Consider the following 18,472-nt stretch of genomic DNA (forward strand, 5'->3'; position numbering starts at 1 on the left):
GGAGGGGAGAAGGCAGCAGCCAGGGACCCTGCCAAAAGGCCTCAGAAGATGGTGTGTGAGTCTCAACCTCACTGTAACAGAAAACAAAGGGACCGGATCCCTGTAGAAAATGGTGATCCCCTTCCAGTTTCTAGATGTCTAAGTCTGCACTATAGCATAGAGACTCAATGTCCAGTCAACTAAATTAGTAAGAGATGCCTTAGACAAGGGAGGTAAATTATCTTGAGGTTTGAGGACATTTCATCAAAATCATGGGGAGATCTGGGGGTTGATCCCTGACCCTTAACAGAGATTCACTCTCCTTGAGACTCAGTATCCCAGGACCCCAGTGTGGACATCTTCCTCTCCTGGACCGCAGTGACACATTCTGGCATAAAATGGTGTACCACAGAGAAAGAATTGTGTGCTCGCTCGTGGAGTGTATCTTTAGCTGTAATTCCACGCATTAAGCTAAGGAGCCATTACCAGCCAAGTGGCTATTACCAATGACATCCTAGACATTGTGTCTCCTGCAATACATATTGATTAAACTAGTTTTACTTGCTATAATCGTATTTCTCCCTCTGAGTAAAGAGAGGATCTGAGAGCTCCTGCTAGAGCATCAACCTCAGGAACCAAGTGCAGCTTCTTTGCAAACTGTGGCCCCAAATCAGCGTAGTATCTGTTCGTGAACCCTAGAATTACCGTGTCGATGTTCACACAGAGCGCTGCTAGCCCTGCGAAGCAAGCCCTCGTTTGCTCTTTACTTATGTACACTGAAAAGTAACTTTCTAGGCTGAAATGCCAGAGGGCAGTGCTACTAAGAGCCAGCTGTGTGGCAGTGTCCTTGGTGAGGTTTCGTTTATACTGAAAACCAAACCAAGCCCACTGCCATCATGTCAGCCCTGACTCCTGGCTGCCCTGGCGCACAGCGTAGACTGCCCTGCCAGGTGCAAAGCCTGGATCGTTGTGGAAGCAGATGTCTTCTCCCACGGAGCAGCTGCCGGCATCGGACCAGCCAGCCGTGGACCCACTGTGCCACCAGCGTTCCTGTTTTATATCCTCGGTAAAACTTCTGTTCTCCTGGCTTCGATAGAAACCACTTGACAACCACACACACTGCGTGTTTAATGACCTAGGTAAATCGCTCCCACGCTCAGAGATGCTGACTTCTAAGAGGTCCTTCTGCTGTTTGGCTCCCCAGAGCCAAGCCAACCTGTTGTCCTCATGTTGAGAGTGACATAAAGACATGGCATGTAGTACACAGTAGCTCCGCTCCAGGTTGCTGGTGTGGTTGTAGTTTTTATAGAAGCAGATAGCCAAGCCTTTATTCCACCGAGGCTCGGGGTGGGTCCTGCCTGCCGGCCTAGAGGTGACCGAATGAAAAAACGAAGAAACCCACTGCCATGAATCGATTCCAGGCTTCTAGCAACCCTGCAAGGGTTTCTGCTACTGTAAATAAACCTTGATGGGCGCAGACAGCCGCATCTTCCCCCCGCGGAATGACGGACAGGTTTCTACCACCACCTGGAGGTCAGCAGCTCCACACGGAACACGGCAGTGCCTCCAGTTGCAGTCCTCTGGCACTGGCTTTATATCTGGTCCCTCTTTCCCTGAGGAGACACAAACAATAGTTCCCCTGTTCCACTTCATGGTCAAACGCAAACTTTCGGAACTCTCCAGGGACCTCTCCTGGGATATTCCATTCTTCGGATGTGTTGCCAGAGGAACCGGTCCCTGGAGAAGGACATCGGCTTGGGAAAGTAGAGGGTGGCCAAGAAGAAAGCGACACTCCACAAGATGGATGGGCACAGTGGCTGCAAGAATGGGCTCCAACAGAGCCTGGGAGGGTGGCAGAGGGCCAGCAGTGCTTACTCCATTTGTGCATACGGCGGCTGCGAATCTCCACCATGCCTATCAGCAACAAGAACAGCTCAGTACGTGGTAACTTAATGCTGAGTAGATAAGAACAGTAAGATTCATAGGTTTTAATGATTGGATTGTATTTCCGTCCCTGGAATATGAAGGAGCCAAATCTCTTTCACAGCCTGAACCAGCAACGCTTCGTAGCCTTCATGGCAGTTCAACATGGACAAGCAGTCCCCTAGCAAAGCCCTGTGAGTGCCTGCTGGAATATGCAGAATGACATGCTTGTTCATTCTCTGCACATCAGCATAGATTACTGAAAAAACAGCATCTTGTGCTCCATCAGATTACCAGGCTCCTTAAACTCCCCGTACGGAATGCTGGGTTTTCATCTGTATATGCTCAGTTTTATCAAAAATCACTTCGCACCATGAGCATCTAGGCCCCATGTGGCAGAGATGTTTGAGACTTGAGAAACGGCAGGAGGGTATGGGAGAGGAGTTCCAGACGTCAACATTTAAGAAGAAAACTGCTGAATCAAATGTAGCAGTATGTCCTCAAGTGGCTATGAAAGTTAGTGCTTTGGTTGGCTTTAACATCATTCTGGTTTGGTTTAGTTTTCATAAATATCTCTACATGTAGCCTTTGTACGAAGATGGCACCGAAGGCAAAGAAGGAAGCTCCTGCCCTCCCAAAACGGAAGCCAAAGCAAAGGCTTGAAAAGCCAAGAAGGCCATGCTGAAAGGCAGCCAAGCCACAAAAAAAAGAAGATCCACACATCACCCACCACCTTCCAGCGGCCCAAGACCCTGAGACTAAGAAAGCAGCCCGTTACCTTGGGACGAGTGCCCCCAGGAGAAATAAGCTGGACCATTATGCCATCATCAAGTTCTCCTTGACCACACAGTCTGCCGTGAAGAAGATCGAAGATAAGAACACACTTGCATTCATTGAGGATGTCAAAGCCAACAAGCACCAGATCAAAAGGCTATGAAGAAGCTCTTGTCTATGACCTTGACCGAGCCAAGGTCAACACCTTGATCAGGCCTGACAGTGAGAAGAAGGCTTATGTTCGAATGGCTCCTAACTATGATGCTTTCGATGTTGCCAAAAAATCGGAATCATCTAAAGTGACCCCAGCTGGCTAATGCTAAATATAAACCTCTTCAATACGTGAAATATATATGCAAATCTCTACATGTAAAAACGATTTGTAAAATAGATTTCTCTTATTAAACATGCATGATGACTGGCCAAATAGAGAATTTGAGAACCCTCATGAGCACAAATCTCTCCTATAGCTGCCGACCAGCTTCCATTAGCCTAACAGTAAATACATTACAGAGTATGTTACTTGAGTAAAATATCTGTCAAGCCAAAACAAAGAGTGGATCATGACATCATCTCCAAAGTAACTCAGACTCTGCTTCCCCCTCTCGCCGCAGCCACCAGGCTCACCCAGTCACATCATCTCAGCGGGCCTATTCTAAGGGCCCCCGCCTGGTCTTGCAGTCCCCTTTCCTTCCTCTTGCCAGGCCCCACCCAGCAACTCAGACCATCTTGTTTAGCACTGTCTAGGGTTGAACGCTCAATTCTGCTCCACTACTCACCAACACAGTGTGATCATTACCGAGCCAGCCACCACACCACATCCAGTTGTATAACATTTTACATAATGTGAGTGAGACACTCTTTTTAGGCATCAAATAAAAGGCAGGGCAGGACTGGTGATCCTAAGAGAGGAAACAATAAAGGTGGGCTTTCTGCCTTGGGATACTTTCCTGCTGTGTTGAAAAGCAATTCCCAAAGAGTGGTGATGTGGCCCAGCTATGGAAGCCAAGTCCCCAGTTCTGGGCAGCTGATGCCCAACTCTCCCTTTTTCTCACTGTATGCCTGCACTCTGCCCTCTCTGTTCTTCAAACACACCCAGGTCTTCTCTTGTCAGGACCCGAACCCTCCCTGTGTCCTTCCCCAGAATATCCTTTCTCTTTACATGCTTGGCTCCTCTTTGCTTCAGGCCTTAATTTGATCACCAAAGACAATATTCCTGGCCACTTAATATGAAGCAGGTGCTTTCTTTCCCCTCCCCAACTCTCATCTCTGTATCAACATCATGTTTATTTCCTTAGGCGGCACTACTACAATTTGTGATTATGCATTTTGGTATTTATTGGTTGCATATCTGCAGTCCCCATGAGCAACTTGCCATCTCTCATGGGACAGGAAGCAGACTGGCCCAGTGCTTTGCTCTCCCGAAGAGTTCGTGCTTGGCAATTAGGATCGTTGCAGTTCGATGATGTGGAGTCAGCTCCAGCCCGTGTGCAACAGAGCGGCCCAATGCAGGACATCATTTGACTTCTGACTGCTCTTGCCATAAACACTGATTAAGGATCCAAGTAAAGTGAAATTTTTGACAACCTGAATTTTCTCTCCATTTATCATGATGTTATCTATGCAGTTTTGAACAGTTTTGTTTTCTTTACATCAAGTTATAATCCATACTGAAGACTGTAATCCTTGAGCAAATATGGTGAAAAGGTTCAACTCTAACGCATACCTTCCCTAATTTTATGCCATGCAGCTCCCCCTTGTTCTGTTTGAACAGCTGCCTCGATGTTCAGGTTCTGCATGATTCTTTGCAATGTTATCCACGGTTCGTTGTGACCTACCTTGTTAAATCCATTGCATAATCAATGAAATAAGCACATCTTTCTGGTTTTCTTTGCTTCACCCATGATCTGACATCAACTATGATGGCCCCTCATTCCACATCCCTTCTGAATCCATCTTTAATTTCTGGCAACTCCCTGTCTGTATGACAGCAACCATTTTTAATTTATCTCCAGCAACGTTTTCCTTGTATGTTGTATCAACGATATTGTTCAATAATTTGAGCGTGCACTTGGGTCCCCTTTCTTTGAACTGGGCAAGAATGTGGATCTCTCTGTTTATTGGCCAGGTACTGTCTTCCAAATTTGTTGGCATCGACAAGTGAGTGCTTCCAGCACTGCATCAGGGTTCTGTTTCTGTGTGTTTTTTTAAGCAGTTCACTTGGTGTTCCATCCATTCTTAGAGCTTCATTTTTCACTAGTACCAGCTTGGTCTTTTTCCTTCTGTATCATTAATTCTTGATCATATGCTACCTTTTGAATTAGATCCGTGTTGCTCAGTTCTTTTTAGAATAGTATCCTGTGTATTCCTCTGGTTTTCTTTTAACACTTCCTGCATCGTTGCACATCTAGCCCCTAGGATCCTATACTATTTCAATTCAAGGCCTGAATTTTTGCCTTTGGTTCTTTCAGCTTGAGATATGTTGGGTGTGTTTACCCTCTCGGTTTTCTAACTCAACATCTTTACATCTTTCATTATACTGCTTTATATTTTGTCTTTGGGGGCTGCCTTTTGAAATCTTCTGCGCTGCTATTTTACGTCATTATTTCTTCCATGTACTTTAGCTACTCCTCTTCATTCAAGACGAAGTGTCAATGTCAGTACTACCCGCAGCATTCTGCAGACACAGTGCTATCCCAATCCACATTTCAACACCATTCTTTAAGAAAATGGACAAATTAGTCCACTTTATGTGGAAATCAAAGAGACACAGGAAAAGCAAAGCACTACTAAAGATGAACAAAGTAGGTGGCCTCTCACATCCAGATATCAAACCTGCTACTCAGCCACAGTAGTCAAAACCTCCTGGCCCTGGTACAATGACCGATGCAACTGAGAAGCAGAAGTAAATCCATCCACTTGACCTTTGACAGAGAGCCAGAGCACATTAAATTGGGAAGAGAGTCTCTTTAACAGATGGTATCTCAAAACTGGCTATCACTGGCCGAATAATGAAAAGGGAGCTATATCTCACACCATATGCAAAAAAAATGGACTTAAGCTGGATCTGAGACTGAAATATAAATCCTAGAACTATAAAAATCAATGAAAAAAAAACAGACAAACTCAGAGTCTGTAATACATGACATAAGTATACTATCAAATAAACTGAAGACATCAGAATACATACTAGCTGACTGGAATGTCCTAAAAAATACTTATATCCATCAAAACATTTCATCAAAAGAGTGAACAAACAAAGAATAGTCTCTAAAATTTATCAAAGAGTTCAATACCTCAAAGGGAAAAAGCCAAATGGTCCGGTTTTTCAATGGGTACGGGACATGAGCTGCCACTTCACAAGGGAAGCCGTTCAGTCGCCTGTTGGGCTTCATTCCCTAGAGAGCAAAGCCGGTGAGACTTGTGTGCTTGAGTGTATATAAAGAAAAAATTACCCGAAGAAAGTGGCTCACATAGTTTTGGAAGTGTGAGTAAGACCACTGGTAAATGTCCACGGGTTAACTGTTGAGCTGAAGGCCCTTCTTGACTCGGGTAGCGGCTGGAGCTGATAGACCTAGATGCAGGAAGACAAACCGGAAACAGAAAGGCCACAGGCCAGTGGAAGCAGTGCTGGATGAGTCAGCAGGCCACAGGGTTGTCTGATAGCTCCCAGGGTTGGCAGGCACTATGGAGGGCCACGGGCTTAAGTTCCGGGACTGTATTCTATCACATGCGTGGACTGGTTTGGGCAGGGTAGGTCAGTGAGATGCATGTAGGACCCAGGCCAGCAAAAAGAAAGAACTCTTCCAACTGTGACTCCTTAATTAGAAATAAACCTCATCCTTTTTTCTTTTTTTTAAGCCTCCTTCCTGATGCAGCTTCTTTTCAATTGCATTCGTACTGTGCCCTGAAGCCTGAGGAAGGGGTGCCACTCTAACCCAATCCTCCACAACTACGCGGGTGCTCGCAGGGGCTCCCGACCCGGAGCTGAGCACAGTGCATTAGATGACACATGGGAGGGGCACCAGCTGCCAAACTCCTGAGAGTCCTGGTCCAAGCAAGTTGACACAGAACCATGAGGAATATGCAAATCAAGCCAGCATTGAGATGATTATCTCACTCCCACATTAATAGTAAAGTTCAGGGAACAAGAAAGCAAACACAGAAAACAACAAAGACTGACGAGGGCGGGGAGAGACCGGAGCCCTGACAGAACTGGTGGCGCTGCAAAGGTTGGAGCACGCTCTGGCACTCCCTCAGAACACTGCGACTAGAACCGCTGTGTTACCCAACAATCCTCTGCTTGCTACACATCCTGATACATGTGAGCCACGGCGCATGCACGCACAGGGGTACCCCCCACCAAAAAAGAATGAGCAGATTTCATAGTATGCATTTTTTTCCCCACTAGGTGAGCATCGAGCAACTTACTATGAGTTAGTGCACCCACTGGTGTCGCCTGGGAATGCACTCTGTGGTTACCGAGAATTTTTTCCTAAAAGCAGTTTTGCTCAATCCTTGATTTTTGTGATGGCTGATTTAATTGAACAGCTGCAGCTGTGAAAAATGCCACAGAAACTGTTGTGATGTTGAACACAGCTTAGGACAGCGCTATGGGAGAAACTCAAGTGTACATTTCATCCACCAACTTCCCAAATGGTCGAAAATGTCGACTCCTGGTGCATTTGGAGTTCATTCCACCAGGTCAGACTGTTAATCAAGCTTTCTATTTAGAAGTTCTGGAAAGCTTGTGTAACTGTGTGTGACAAAAAAGGCCTAATTTGTGGCAGATGGGGGACTGGTTTTTCCACCACGACAGTGCACCTGTTCACACAGTCATCTCACTGGGCCAGTTTTGGCAAAACACAGCATGGCTCTCTTGCTCCACACATCTCACTCACCTGACCTCTCTCCATGTGACTTATTTTTGTTTCTGCAAATGAAGAGGGACATGAAAGGACTGTGATTTGACTACGTAGAAAAGATGAAGGGAAAAAAGAGGGAGGAGGTGCTGTCAACCATCCAAACAGATGAGTTTGAAAATGTAGATTTGACAAATGTATTAAGTGTAACGGAGAGGACTTTGAAGATGATACGGTTGTTTTGTTAAAAAAAATTAAATACATAGCTTTGAAAAAAAAATTGGTTGGTGGTGGTGGTGGTTTTTAGCCGCCGCCACACCCCACCCTCCAGCCATCTATGAATTGTTGGATGTAAGACTGATGGCCTGCTCCGTTATCCTTCACACAACACAGTCTCGTGGCCCTGTATCTGACAGTGTTCCACTGCTCGGCGTGAGATGTTCAGGATCTGACCATGTTCCTCTGCTATCCACAGGGTGGCCCCGTTTTTTTAAGTCCATTAAGTCAACTCTAAGGTTGTCTGTGGGTGCCTTCCAACCAAGAAACTTACTTTCTGACACTTTGGCAGCCAGGATTCCACTGCTATTCCTGCGGTTTTCAAGAGCTGACCTCTCAAAAGTGAACCGCCAATTACCTCTTCCAGGTCTGTTCTTAATCTGGAGGCTCTGCTGAACCTGTTCATCCATTGTCTACTGCCCTCTAACCTAATAGTCTTTGGGCTTATCCTTTCTCATGGCAGGAGAGTGCATGAGCGCTACACAGCTGGCTCCTTCGAGACAGGAATCGTGCCAGGCATATGGTGAAAACTCAGTGAATGTGGCAAAATTGAGTGTCTGAACTTCCCAAGATGGCAGAGAAATCCTACTTTTATTTTTTGCCAAAGATCGACATTTTTTCAACTACACAATATTCTTTAATGATTCCACCATTTGATGACTATATCTAGACGCGGCACATTTCACAGTGATAGGAGCTAGAAGAGTGAGTGGGAGGGCTCAGGGAAAGTGAGAATGACAGCTAATGCTTACAAGGAGACCTGGGATTGCTGGGGATTAGCGGTCTGTCTCCTGAGGGCAAGGTCAGAGGTTCCAGCCCAGTTAACCAGTTATTTAGGAGAAAGATGAGACTGCTCTCTTGAAGATTTAGAGCCTCAACTGGATGTAGGGTTGCTTTGAGTTGGAATCAACTCAGTGGCAGTGAATGTAGAGTTGGGTGTGAGCTTTTTTTGAAGGGAGGGGAACATGTCCTAAGATTGACTGTAGTGGTTGGTTGCACAGTGCTGAATATACTGAAAACCACTCAATTATAGCTTTGAATGGATTAATTGCAAAGAAGATAAACCAGTGGGTGAAGGGAGACGTCGGACGGGGCAAGATATGACAAAATAATCATTTATAAATTATCAAGGGCTCATGAGGGAGGGGGGAGCGGGGAGGGAGGGGGAAAAATGAGGAGCTAATGCCAAGGGCTTAGGTGGAGAGCAAATGTTTTGAGAATGATGAGGGCAGTGAATGTGCAGATGTGCTTTACACGATTGATGTATGTATGGATTGTGATAACAGTTGTACGAGCTCCTAATAAAACGATTAACAAAAAGAATAACCTTTGGGTTTGTTTTTTATAGCTAACATGGGAAACTAAATACTGGTGATTTGTTACATGATTTCCCCTGAGAAATAGAATGTCGATACCTGTTGTTTCTTTAGGCCAGCAGTTCTCAACCTGTGGGTCATGACCCCTTTGGGAGTTGAATGACCCTTTCACAGGGATCGCCCGATTCACAACAGTAGCAAAATTACAGTTAGGACATAGCAACAAAAATAATGGTATGGTTGGGGGGGTCACCACACATGAGGAACTGTATGGAAGGGTCGCAGCATTGGGAAGGTGGAGAACCACTGCTTTAGGCATAACTGTTTCTCATTCAGAAACCCAGGCCATGAGCAACTGTTATTCAAAATCGGGACTTGTACAACGTGCAGTTCAAATGGCAGACTCTGTGTTTGTCTTTCAGTCAGTGGAACCAAGTCACGTGAAGCCTCCAGCGGCAGCATCCGGAGCAGCTTCCGCGGTGGCGGACCCGCCCAGTGCCGAGAAGGACATAGACCCTAGCAACATCCCGACCGCCATCAAGTACCAAGACGACAACTCTCTTGCCCATCCGAATGTGAGCTCTTAAACCTGCTGCGTGTCCCTAGAAACCTGACTGAAGGACAGTATTTTGACCTGCTGTCCTTTGGAGCACTAGAGGACGTCGACTCCTATGTTTGATTTACTGAAATTAGAGAGCTGACCCCAGTCCATGGAGTGAGCACGTGTATTAGAATTTTCTCTGCCCCCACAGTGGGCCTTTCTTCTGGAGCAGTGGCTCTCAACCTTCCTCATGCCTCGACCCTTTCATACAGTTCCTCACGTGGTAGCGACCCCCAACCGTAACATTATTTTCGTTACTACCTCATAACCCTAATTTTGCTACTGTTAGGATTCAGGTGACCTCTGTGAAAGGTCATTCAACCCCCAAAGGGGTCGTGACCCACAGGTTCAGAACCGCTGTTCTAGAAGTATCCTTTTTATGGTGTAAAAAAATTAATACTAGGCAAAGAAAAGAGGTTTTGGGGGGGTTTGTTTGTTTGTTTTAAATACTCTAAACCAGGCATCCTCAAACTGCAGTGCACAGGCCACATGTGGCCCACCGAGGACATTTATCCTGGCCCGCTCGGTGTTTTTGCCCCATTTTTTTTTACTTCAAAATAAGATATGTGCAGTGTGCATAGGAATTTGCTCATAGTTTTTCTTTTTAAACTATAGTCTGGCCCTCCAACGGGTCTGAGAAACAGTGAACTGGCCCCTGTTTAATAAGTGTGAGGACCCCTGCTCTAAACAATCGAATCCTGTCTGTTCCGCTGTGCTCATTGCTCAGTCACAGTGAGCGAGTCACTAGCCCTGAGTTTGCGCCGTCAGCTGAGAGTGGTGTGATTCACCTGTGTCTCACGGACTAGTGGAAGGCGGTGACCTCCACAGCTAACGTGCAGACTAGGCCTTTTGCCCCCAAGGCAGCTGAACATGAGTCATTCTAAGTAGATGGACTTCGACATAACCAAGAGTCAACTCGTGTCCAAACTTTGTCCTGAAACATGTATTCCGTAAAGATTATTTGTATTGTATGAGGTCTAATCTAAATTATGTGAAGGTAACAACTTTATTTTCCTTTTTCTTTTTCTGATTTCAGTTATTTATTGAGAAAGCAGAAGCTGAGGAGAAATGGTTCAAGAGATTAATCGCTCTCCGACAAGAAAGGCTAATGGGCAGTCCTGTCGCCTAAGGAACATGCTTATGTTGGAATCGATAGTAACATTAAAAGTCTAGGTTTTTAAATCCCCAACATTAACTTTTTGCTCTTAAAATAATTTAGCTAATTGTATAAAAGCTCAATCACATTTAATTCTTTTCCCATTTAGGCAGGCTTGAATATGTGTTGCTTTGAACTCAGGAAAACCCTGTGGATATTAAAGCTAGTATGAAATTTAAGACTGAATGAAAGTATTATGCTCATAATAACGCTAATCACAAAATAAGGATATTGATAGAAATAATGCACAGTAGTGTTTCTGAGTAAAACTTGAAAAATATCAAATGTTCATTTTTATAAAGTTTTAGTTAATGTACATATAAGAACCAAACAACAGCCTATAAAGATGAGATGCCATTGACCTTGTATTAAAATCATTTTTAAAATCTTTGTTCACCCTTTTAAACATGTTTAGGTACAGTAATAAACTAGACATTCAAACAATGAGCATGTTAAATCTTAAAATGATAATAACACTTATTTTAAATCTTCCCCCAAATTAAGTAAATTGGTGGTTTGCTTACAGATCCGCATCTCCTTGTGCGCTTCTTTGAAACATGTTAGAGATCTTGGTTTGTCCTTTTAGAACTCGCATGTTTTGCTACATCTAGCCACAGGGCCCAGGACCACTGGTGGCACAGTGGTTGAAGTGTTGGACTGCTCATCCGAACTAACATGATGAGAGACGCCCCACCGGCCCAGCCCTGGTGGTCCTGCGGGAGAAAGATGAGGTGGTCAGCTGCCGTGACGATGGGCAGCCCGGGGGCCGGATGGGGAAGTTCCACTCCGCCCTACAACCTACAACCTTGAAATTCACTTCACATGCAGTGGACTTGGTTCAATCAGCTGGTCAAGTACACAAGATGGGACAAATCATTTTTGGAAAAACCGCTAATAACTCTTACTGCAATCCTACTTAACTTACTGCTCTTCCCTGAAGAGGAGCCAGCTGAGTCTCTTAGGGTAGGATTGCCTACATCTCCAAAACTACTGAAGTCCCATATCTGTTTAAAATGACAAATATAGTTTACCCTCGTGCAAACAGAGGATATGGAAAATAGACAAATGAAACACTGTTTCATACACTTATTTTCCCATTCGAAATCGATGCAAAAACTCACTTGACTTGCCATCGACTTGATCCTGACTCATAGCAGCACCTTACCCCCTGCGCCACCAGGGATTCTCCAACAGACACTAGTGTTGTCTTACTTGGGAACAACAGTACCCAAGATGAACTCAAGTTTGCCAGGCTCTCCAATACAGACATCGACAGTCTGAATAGCTTAAAAGATGTCAGTTTCTAAAATATTTCGTGTTTCATTCTCTGCATAACTTATGAATTGTGAAAGCATGATCTCTCGTTTAAAAATTACATTGTAGTGCGCTAGGGAAGAAGACAGGTTTTCACGTGGACCCAGACAGCCTGCTTTGGGCTGGTGTCTCAGTACCCCTGATACTCCTCATCTGTAAGAAAGTGACAGTGTCAGCATCCCCCTTCATTCTGCGTACCACTGCGTTTCTCTCTGGTAAGTATCCCACATACAGAAGTTAGACCTGTCAGAGATTGGCATTTTAAAGCTACTTTTTTCATGGAAGGTAGAAAGAACCAAGTTAATTTTGTTTAATTTTCTTTTGGCTGAACCAAACTTCAGTCAGTGACTACCTCTGTCCTTCCTGGATTCTACTATGATTCATCTGGTTCTACTAGTAACTTCACTTGCCCACCTTGAAGGCCCCAACAGTACTACACAAGCCGCGTCCAACTTAATAAGGGAGACTTCATAGAACACTGTCAACCAGCTCCTCCATTCAAACTCAGTGATGCACTCTGGCTGTGTTTATGTTCTCGTATGATGAGTCCATAAAACACAGCGATCCCTGTCATGTCACTTGACTAATGATAGCCTTTTGCACACATGAGCCCTCAAAGGGTTTTTTGGAGCATCAATTTCTTAGAGAATGACGGGTACTAATAATACAGGTTGGATTTCCATTTCTGATCCCTAGGTACATTCTCAGAGAAAATGAAAGAGGAGCACTGTTTGTGGTGCTCCCTACAGAGGCTACGCGCACAGCGTCCTTAATGGTCCTTTGCTTCGGGATCCTCGGTGTGAGATGAGCTTACTAATAGAAGCCCCACCTACTTTGATTTCCCAGTAAAATGACACCAAAGGAAGCATCTTCATAGAAAAGCTATGGGGTTCCAATTTAATAAAAGAAGGTATTCATGCATTGAGGGAGTGTTTGAGTAGAGGCCCAAGGTCCTTCTGCCACCTTAATACTTGACTTATAAATATAGACACATAGATCTACTTCCCCATCCTCCTATATATATTTGCATGTACATGTCTTTGTCTAGACCTCCATGAATGCCCTTTGACTCCTAGCTCTTTCCTCCATCTCCCTTGACTTTCCTCCTGCCCTACTACCATGCTTCATCGCCACCTGGGCTAGAGTATACCTCTTCTCTAAGCAACCTTACCCTTGATCATTTCCCACCAGGCCTGCCACTCCCCCTTCTCTACCATTTGGGGTCCCATGTTTTTCCCTTGTCCCTAGGTTTGTTAACACCACTTCCTTACCCCCCCTACCCCCCCACCCCAAGTCCCCCCGGAACTGTGGGTCCCGTTGTTTTTCCTCCAGATAGTTCATCCAGCCTGTCCTATTCAGACAGACCTGTGGAGTCACTAACATGCACGAAAACTAGACAGAGGAAAACAAAGCAACAGTATACAACCAGACAACAAAACAACAAAAACAAACCACTGACAAAGAACAGAACAAAACAGTTCACAAGAGAAAAGCTTGTAGTTAGTTCAGGGATCGTTTGCTGGCCCTTAGGAGCGTTTTCCAGTCCAGTCTGTTGGGGCACCACGCCCTGGCCCCAAAGTCCACTTTCAGCATTCCCTGGGGACCTTGCCACTCCATTCCCTTGCTGTTCCGCTGCACTCCCCCAGTGATTTGCCTCGGCGTGGTGGGATCAGGTCAGGTGCAATTCCCACACTGTGTCTCCGGTGCTGTCCCCTGTATCGCCCTTAGTCACTGAGGGGCATCATGTCTCATAGTGGGGCCAGCCATGTTGTTCTCTCTGTGGACTGGCTGCTCTACTCAGGAACATCATCATCACGGCCTGGTGGGCCAGGCTGTGCTCCACTCTCTCCTCCTGCCCCTTCATCTGCTCCCGTGTGCTCTGATCAGATATGTCCATCTCCCGGAGCTGCAGAGTCAGTGTCGTCCTTTGGAACAAATTCTTTTCGGGGGAGGGGCAGGAATCCACTTAATTTATGGTGCTGGGGCCCGCCTCCCAGACCTCTCCACCGGTTCCCTCCTCCACGCCGGGATATTGCATTCACACCTTGCAACACTGGGTTGAAGTCTGGTCCCACTTTCCCTGTGGAGATATAAACAATACCCTCCCCTTGGGTGGATTAATGCCCACTACCCTTTTCTTCCTTGTATTCATCCTTTTGTTTTCCTTTCCCTACCTCCTCCACCATTGTCTACCATATACATCCCTGGTTTTGGTCTGGTCTCTTCCATACTACACCGTCTTCACCCCTAAAATGTTTGTATACAGTAGCTTTTTTCCCTATGCCACTTTTGCTTTTTTAAAAAAAACTTTTAAATTCTTTTATTAAATTGGAACTCTATGATGCTCACTCTCCCGACACAACTGCTGAAGCCAAAGTGGGTGAACAAGTAAATGTGGTGAAGAAAGCTGATGGTGCCCGGCTATCAAAAGAGATAGTGACTGGGGTCTTAAAGGCTTGAAGATAAACAAGCGGCCATCTAGCTCAGAAGCAACAAAGTCCACATGGAAGAACACACCAGCCTGTGTGATCGATTGGTCCCAAAGGGATCAGTTACCAGGCATCAAAGAACAAAAAGTCATATTATTGACTGCACACCTCCATGATAGGATCGCTGAAGACAAATGGGTGCATAAGCAAATGTGGTGAAGAAAGCTGATGGTGCCCGGCTATCAAAAGAGATAGTGTCTGGGGTCTTAAAGGCTTGAAGGTGAACAAGCGGCCATCTAGCTCAGAAGCAAAAAAGCCCACATGGAAGAAGCACACCGGCCAGTGCGATCACGAGGTGCCAAGGGACCAGGTATAAGGCATCATGCAAAAAAAAAAACAAACAACGATATAAGTGTGTGTATGTATATGTATATATGTGTATATGTATATATATATACCATATTAAATGAAGGGGGAAGTGCAGAGTGGAGACCCAAGGCCCAAGTGTCGGCCAATGGAGATCCCCTCATAGAGGCGTTTAGGAGAGGAGATGGGTTAATTAGGGTGCGAGGTAGTACCGATGAAGAACACAGCTTTCCCCCAGATCCTGGATGCTTCCTCCCCCCAACTACCATGATCCGAATTCTACCTTGCAGGCCTGGATAGGACAGAGGCTGTACACTGGTACATATGAGAGCTGGAGGTACAGGGAATCCAGGGTGGATGATACCTTCAGGACCAAGGGTGTGAGGGGTGATGCTGGGAGAGTGGAGGGTGGGTGGGTTGGAAAGGGGGAACTGATTACAAGGATCCACATGTGACCTCTTCCCTGGGAGAGGGACAGCAGAGAAGGGGGGAAGGGAGACTCCGGATAGGGCAAGATATGACAAAATAACGAGGTATAAATTACCAAGGGCACATGAGGGAGGGGGGAAAGGGGAGGGTGGGGAAAAAAAAAGAGGACCTGAGGGGCTTAAGTGGAGAGCAAATGCCTTGAGAATGATTGGGGCAGGGAATGTATGGATGTGCTTTATACAATTGATGTATGTATATGTATGGATGGTGATAATAGTTGTATGAGTCCCTAATAAAATGTAAAAAAAGAAAAGAGGAGAAAAAATGATTAGGGCAAAGACTGTACAGATGTGCTTTATACAACTGATGTATGTATATGTATGAACTGTGATAAGAATTGTATGAGCCCCTAATAAATTGTTAAAAAGAAAAGCTATGGGGTTGTTTGTTGGTGGTGAGGTTATAATGTCCATGTACATGTTGACATGGTTACCATTTGAATATAATACAGAACTGATGGTTGGATGGGTAAAGATTTGAAAAGCTACATGCGAGGGTCAATCGGCCTCTTACATGTTCGTGGCTAACAGACCCCATCCCGGCTTCAGCCCAGCCGTCTGGCTTTTCCTCCCTGCCAAGGCCAAAACCGCCTCCCTGTGCTTGGTGATCAGCCATCATTGACATGAGGAATCTCAGGTTGGCCTCACTGCTTAACAGATGGTTTTACTCAAATACAACTATTTTTTTTAACACCTAAGGTGCTGGGCATGACACAGGGGATTAGGGATGTCCAACATTTAATCCAGTGGTAATGCAGCCTCCAGAAGCTCAGTTAGGAAGAGCAGACTATCGTGCACCACCGTTATGGTCAAAGGAATTCCACTGCACACAACCCGTCAGGACAAAGGTGCCTGTGGCAGTGCGCCGCTCGGTTTCTATCTCTCTCTGTGTTGTAGCGCGATACCGAACAAAGTACGCTCTCCACTGCTGCTGCTTCTGTTAATGTCAGAAGAATAAACTTGCCTGTCTCCCACAATAAATGGATCCTGCTAGAAAGGGGGGGGATATGGAACAGAACCAGTTTCCCAAAACTCCGCGCTTACTGAATCCATCAAGGCTAGAGGAATCCCATCCCTCGAATACTCTTCAAGCGGAAATGAAACTATCCCCTGATGTTATCTCTGAGCAAACAAACCAAACCATTTAGCTCAAAAGTTTAAAAATGTCATCCTTAAAAATAAAACTTTAAAAAAATCATTTTATTGGGGGCTCGTACAATTCTTATCACAATCCATCCATCCATGTGTCAAGAACATATGTACATTTGTTGCCATCATCATTCTCAAGACATTTGCCTTCTACTTAAGCCCTTAATATCTGCTGCTCATTTTCCCCTCCCTCCCCACTCCCCGTACCTCATGAACCCTTCACCATTCATATATTATTTTGCCATATGTTACACTGTCTGACGTCTCCCCTCGCCCTCTTCTGCTGTCCCTCCCCCAGGGAGGAGCCTATACATAGATCCCTGTAATCAGTTCCCCCTTTCCACCCCACATCCCCTCTACCCTCCAGGCATCACCACTCTCACCACTGGTCCTGGAGGAGTCATCTGTCCTGGATTACCTGTGTTTCCAGTTGCTATTTGTACCAATGTACATCCTCTGGTCTAGCCGGATTTGTAAGGTAGAATTGGGAGCATGATAGTGGGGGGGGGGGGGGAATAAAACTTCTTTAAATCACCTGAAACCTAAGTGACAACAGTGGTGCAAAAACGGAGGAGTGCCGGGGAGCGGGTCTAAATTAACGGGGAAGCCACCGGGACAGAAGCAGGAGAATGTTGGCACAATGTGAAAACAGCCACGGTCACTGCACAGTGTGTAAAATGGGACCATGTTCAGATGTCTGTATTCCCATCAAAAATTACATTTTAAAAATCTGTTTTAAATGAATGTCTATTCAGCACACTGATTAGTTATATTACTCAAGCTGTTTGGAACAAGTGATAAAATCAATGGATTTTGTAGCCAAGTGAGCTTGGCTGCTCTGATTTCTGTCTTGCTGCGTGTGTGAGAACCACGGAACCTCGAGGCCGTCTCTGGCATGTGGGCCGAGGACAGCGAGGCGAGAGTTCAAGCCAGGCGTTTACTAGTGCTGTAGGAAGTTTCTTTCCTGGTGTAATATTTTTTAATTCTGTGATTTAATATATCCAGTGCTGTGGCTATGTTGATTCAGGGTCTACCCATTGTCTTCTCTAGTTGCTCTCCATCCAAACAAAGGTACAGGTCAGTTTCTAGGAAGTAGCGTCTAGCAGTGTGGTCAGACAACCCATGAAACTCAACAACGCACGGTTTGATTTTTAGGTCTCAAGGAGGAAGAGTAACGTGATCCGGCTGCCGCTCCCGAGAGAATGAACTGAGCTGACCCTGTCTTCTTAGCATCAGGTCACATGAGGCTCGGGCTTACATCCCACGCTGTAGCAAACCTAGACTAGTGCCGGCTTCCATCAGAATCTTTTTATAAACATTAACCGCTGAAATCCTGTCAGCTGCAGTCTATCTTTCTACACATGGTCCGTGAAAATTATATTGTAAAGTAAATAAAATTGATGGTAAGATGAATCAGTGTTTTCTATATACCGGCAGCATAATGGGTGAAATAATTACATTAAAGATAGGGTGGACTTTTCAAAACCTCCCATAGTTAGATTATCTGGCTCTACTTTAACCTTCCTCTTCCTGTTAGCTTTGTGCGAGCTTCCTTCTAGTCACCCCTGGCACGTGGCGCCCATGCACAATGGGACAGACCCTGCCCAGGCCTGTGCCATTCCCAAGATGTGTCCCAGAGTCCCAGTGGCCAGTCTGGGGAATCCACCATTTATCTGCCAATTGGTCAAACTCTGGTGGCTTGTGTGTTGCTGTGATGCTGGAAGCTGTGTCACTGGTGTTTCAGATGCCAGCAGGGCCACCCAGAGTTTACAGACTAAGAACAAACCATGAAGAAAAGTCTGTTGTTCACTTCAGAAGAATTAGCCACTGAAAACGTAT

The 18,472-nt window shown here is 45.4% G+C and overlaps 1 protein-coding gene across 1 annotated transcript in view; it reads left to right on the plus strand.

Annotated features, from left to right (window-relative positions):
- Nucleotides 1-15,388, plus strand: part of RSRC1 (arginine and serine rich coiled-coil 1) — a 463,476-nt gene extending 448,088 nt beyond the window's left edge. Inside the window, exons 9-10 of the mRNA XM_075547871.1 lie at nucleotides 9,553-9,705; nucleotides 10,768-15,388. Coding sequence (XP_075403986.1) covers nucleotides 9,553-9,705; nucleotides 10,768-10,860 — 246 coding nt within the window. The 3' untranslated portion in view covers nucleotides 10,861-15,388. The remainder of the gene's footprint in view (nucleotides 1-9,552; nucleotides 9,706-10,767) is intronic.
- Nucleotides 15,389-18,472: the final 3,084 nt, after the last annotated feature.

This window comes from Tenrec ecaudatus, chromosome 4 (genome assembly GCF_050624435.1).
Source record: "Tenrec ecaudatus isolate mTenEca1 chromosome 4, mTenEca1.hap1, whole genome shotgun sequence".
NCBI classification, from domain to species: Eukaryota; Metazoa; Chordata; class Mammalia; order Afrosoricida; family Tenrecidae; genus Tenrec; species Tenrec ecaudatus.